General features: G+C 45.4%; 1 protein-coding gene across 1 annotated transcript; it reads left to right on the forward strand.

Moving 5' to 3' along the window:
* Positions 1 to 279: 279 nt before the first annotated feature.
* LOC121752759 lies at positions 280 to 4,251 on the forward strand. Its single transcript, XM_042147856.1, has 5 exons — positions 280 to 1,521; positions 1,847 to 2,021; positions 2,516 to 2,654; positions 3,114 to 3,328; positions 4,148 to 4,251. The coding sequence occupies exons 1-5, from the start codon at positions 280 to 282 to the stop codon at positions 4,249 to 4,251; spliced, it is 1,875 nt and encodes a 624-aa protein (XP_042003790.1).
* Positions 4,252 to 4,665: the final 414 nt, after the last annotated feature.

Genomic DNA, 4,665 nt, shown 5'->3' on the forward strand with positions numbered 1-4,665 from the left:
TGGAGAGGAAGAGCCATATGGTTGGTACGATCATGGGGGGCGTGGGGGACAAGGAGGAAGACGGAATGAGAATAGGAATGGTAGGTTCGGGAACATGATGGGCGGAAGAGGGAATGGAAACATGGGGCACCATGGGTGGAATGGTAGGCATTGAAGATATAGAAACTATGAGGAGGAGATGGAGCCGCGGTATGATGATCCCACCAAGTCTATCAAGCCACATTTCCCGAGTTCCACGGCAAGTTTGATCCCGAGGCCTACTTGGAATGAGAGTCACAAATGAGCAAAATTTTCTCACTCCATAACTTTTCGGAAGGTGATAAGGTGAAGGTGGCAATAGCCGAGTTTCGTGGCAATGCGGATACATGGTGGAATGATACGATGAGGAGGAGAAGGATGGTTAGGGGAGGGGAAGTGGGTTCGTGGGCGGAGTTGTGTGAGCTCATGAGGACTACCTTTGTACCAAAGTCCTATTTCCTCCGACTTCGAGGGGAGTTTCAAGATTTGAAGCAAGGGACGAAGAGCGTAATGGAGTACTACTATGAACTCCTATCATTGATGAGCAAGGTAGGGGTGGAGGAGCGAGAAGAGGCGACTCAAGATCGATTTATCCATGGCCTTAACATCAACTTGAAGCACAAGGTGCAAGTGGAGGCATTGAGGGGAATTTCCTTGGATGAGGTGATTGGGTTTGCCGACACTTTTGAGAGGCAAAGTAAGGAGTTGGTTTCTAGCCGGGCTAAATGGGCGTCTAGCCAAACCGGAGGGACGGGGACTAGCAAGTGGAGTGCTCCCGGCAAGAAGGTGGAAAACATGGCCAATCCAAACACGCAAGGGAGGCCGATCGCGAAGGCTTTACCGGGTACTCAACCTATTAAAGCTATAGCCCCTATGGAAGACAAGAAGGTTCAATGTTTCAAGTGCAAGGGGTATGGCCATTATGCACGCGAGTGCCCAAACCAACGGGTAATGGTTATCGGGCAAGATGGTAGCGTGTATAGTGAGGAAGATGAAGAAGATGGGGAGGGTGTGGGCACTAAAGAAGTGAGCCCGGACACCGACATAGCTTTTTCTAGTGGTGAAGAAGAAGATACACCCTTAAGGGCTATGGTTGTACTCCGAATGCTCAATGTACAACCCAACCTTGAGGAGCATAAGGAGCAAAGGTGCAACATCTTTCATATGAAGTGTAAGGTGAAGTCCAAGACGTGCTTGGTCATCATAGATGGAGGGAGTTGTACAAATGTGGTGTGTGACCGGTTGGTGGCCAAGTTGGGATTGAAGGTACTTAAACACCCAAACCCCTACAAATTGCAATGGTTAGGGGACTCCGGAGAGTTGAGGGTGAAGGCTCAATGCAAAGTTCCATTGAAGATTGGAGAAGTTGAGGAAGAAATCCTATGTGATATCATTCCTATGACGGCATGTCATGTTTTGCTAGGGAGGCCATGGGAGTTTGATAGAAGGGCCTACAAAAATGGCTTCACGAATGAGTATTTCTACATGCTCAACGGGTTGAAGGTTCGTTTGAAGCCATTGCTACCTAGTGCCGTGTTTGAGGCTAGCCAACATCTACAAAAGGAAAGAGAGAGATAGGGAAAAAAGGCTAGTAGAAGAATGTGAGCTAAAAAAGCCAAGTGAGAGTGGGGGTGGTGAGAGAAAAATAAAAGCGCCCAAAGGAGAGCACCCACAAACAAGAGGGGGAAAGGAATGTTTGATAGCTAGTAAAACCGACCTTGGGTGGGCACTAAACAATCACCTCTCCGTTCTCCTCGTGGTCCGTAAGGATTTGTGCTTAGCTACTAACCTTGACCCGTATCCTTTGATTGTCCAAAGTGTGTTGCAGGAATTTGAAGATGTATTCCCGGAAGAACTCCCGAGTGAACTCCCTCCCATGAGGGGGATCGAGCATCAAATTGACCTTTTGCCGGGATCATCACTCCCAAACCGGGCCGCATACAAGGCGAACCCCAAGGAGACACAAGAGCTACAAAGGCAAGTCGAGGAACTCCTTGCCAAAGGTCTCTATCTCCTTGTGCCGTACCCGTCATTCTTGTACCTAAGAAGGACGGAAGTTGGAGGATGTGTGTAGATTGTAGGGCAATTAACAAAATCACCATCAAATATAGACACCCTATACCTAGGTTAGACGACATGTTAGAGGATCTTTGTGGCTCTATATGTTTCTCTAAAATTGATTTGGCTAGTGGATATCACCAAATTCGCATGAAAGAGGGAGATGAATGGAAAACCGCTTTCAAAACCAAATTTGGCTTATATGAATGGCTTGTGATGCCTTTTGGTTTAACTAATGCCCCTTCTACATTCATGCGTTTGATGAATCATGTACTTCGTCCTTTTATTGGGAAATTTGTGGTGGTATATTTTGATGATATCTTGATTTATAGTCGTAGTGTTGAAGAGCATGCTAGTCATCTTAGGAATGTGCTTGAAGTGTTGAGAATGCATACTTTATATGCCAAGTTGCCTAAATGCACTTTTTGTGTTGAGGAAGTTGTGTTTCTTGGTTTTGTTGTGGGAAAGGAAGGAGTGCGGGTAAATGAGGAAAAGGTGAAAGCCATTAGGGAATGGCCAACACCTAGGAATGTGAGTGAGGTTAGGTCCTTTCATGGCCTTGCTAGCTTCTATAGGAGGTTTGTTAGGGATTTTTCCACAAAAGCTTCACCCTTGAACCACCTTGTCAAAAAAAATGTTGAGTTTAAGTGGGGGGAGGAGCAAGAGAGAGCGTTTAGTACTTTGAAAAATGACCTCACGCATGCTCCCTTACTAGCACTCCCTAATTTTGATAAAACTTTTGAACTTGAGTGTGATGCAAGTGGTGTGGGGATCGGGGGAGTTCTCATACAAGAGGGTAAGCCCATAGCTTACTTCTCGGAAAAACTAAATCAAGCCCAATTGAACTACCCCACATACGACAAGGAGTTGTATGCTATAGTCCGTTGCCTTAAGAATTGGCAACACTACTTGATGCACAAGGAGTTTGTGATACACACGGATCATGAGTCTATTAAGTTCTTAGGAGGTCAACATAAACTTGATAAAAGGCATGCTAAATGGAGTGTTTTCCTAGAGACTTTTCCCTATGTCATTAGGTACAAGAAGGGAAAGGACAATGTGGTTGCCGATGCTCTTTCTAGGAAGCCTTTTGAGACCTTGCATGATGGCACTTTACTTGTGAGTGATACCGTGTGTTTGAGAAAGCGTGTGCTTACTATGTGTGCCTCCAAATATGTTGGATTTGAATTTATTAAAGACCTTTATGAGCATGATCATGACTTTTCTTCTATTTACGGAGCTTGTGAAAAAGGTGCTTTTGATAAATACTATAAGTTGGATGGCTATCTTTTTAGAGAGAATAGGTTGTGCATACCTTCATGCTCTTTGAGAAACTTGTTGATTAAGGAGGCTCACCTAGGGGGCCTAATGGGTCATTTTGGGTTGCTTAAAACTTTTGACATACTAAGTGAGCATTTCTTTTGGCCTTGCATGAAGAAGCATGTTGAAAAGTTTTGTAGTAGTTGCTTAGAGTGTAGGCAAGCCAAGTCTAAATCTAACAATTATGGTCTTTACACCCCTTTGCCTACTCCTACACATCCTTGGGTAGACTTGTCCATGGACTTTGTTCTAGGTCTCCCAATGTCTCCTCGGAAAAATGATAGCATCTTTGTGGTGGTGGATAGGTTTTCCAAAATGGCTCACTTCATTCCATGTCGGAAGACAAGTGATGCCAAATTCATTGCTAGTTTATTTTTCAAGGAGGTTGTAAGAATCCATGGGGTCCCGAGAACTATTGTAAGTGATAGAGACGTCAAATTTTTGAGTTTCTTTTGGAAAACGCTTTGGGGTAGGATGGGCACCAAACTTCTTTTCTCTACCACCGCACATCCCCAAACGGATGGTCAAACGGAAGTTGTAAACCGCTCATTGGGAACTCTTCTTCGTGCCTTGGTTTTTGAAAATAAAACTTCTTGGGAAGAATGTTTGCCTATAGCCGAATTTGCTTATAATAGGACCATACATTCCACCACCCAACAATCCCCTTTTGAGGTTGTCTATGGTTTCAATCCACTCACCCCGTTGGACTTGTCCACGGCCGATTTGCCTTTGTCTTATATGGTTGATGTAGGTGGGATGAAGAAGGCCAAGTTTGTACAAGACGTGCACACTCGAGTGCAAGAACGAATCCGCAAGATGGGGGAACAAGTAGCTCAAAGGGTGAACAAAGGGTGAAAGAAAATGTTGTTCAACCCCGGAGATTGGGTGTGGGTACACTTTCGGAAAATATGTTTTCCCGACAAAGCAAGATCCAAGCTTGCCCCGCGAGGGGATGGCCCATTTATGGTCCTAGAGCGTGTGAACGACAATGCCTACATCATTGATCTTCCCGGTGAGTATAACGTGAGTTGTACTTTTAATGTGGCTGACTTGAGCCCGTTTGATTTTGTAGGGGACGACCCAGATTTGAGGACAAATCCTTCTCAAGAGGGAGAGGATGATACAAACGGGAAGTCCAAGGCCCGGGCTGACCCGACCACGACTCCCCTTAAGCTGCCCGGAAGGCCCGTCACGAGATCAATGAGACAAAGGCTTCGGGAAGGCGTTTCAAACTTCATTAGGAGGGGAATGGATGAGGCAGATGGAATG

This window comes from Salvia splendens, chromosome 10, assembly GCF_004379255.2.
Source record: "Salvia splendens isolate huo1 chromosome 10, SspV2, whole genome shotgun sequence".
NCBI classification, from domain to species: domain Eukaryota; kingdom Viridiplantae; phylum Streptophyta; class Magnoliopsida; order Lamiales; family Lamiaceae; genus Salvia; species Salvia splendens.

What these genes read in the sequence shown, in the direction of transcription:
- LOC121752759 (XM_042147856.1), top strand. Translation starts at nt 280, where the DNA reads ATGAGCAAAATTTTCTCACTCCATAACTTTTCGGAAGGTGATAAGGTG. An exon ending in ACATGCTCAACGGGTTGAAG is followed by an intron (nt 1,522 to 1,846) that starts GTTCGTTTGAAG and finishes AGTGTGTTGCAG; the next exon opens with GAATTTGAAGATGTATTCCC. An exon ending in CGAGGAACTCCTTGCCAAAG is followed by an intron (nt 2,022 to 2,515) that starts GTCTCTATCTCC and finishes GTGTTGAGGAAG; the next exon opens with TTGTGTTTCTTGGTTTTGTT.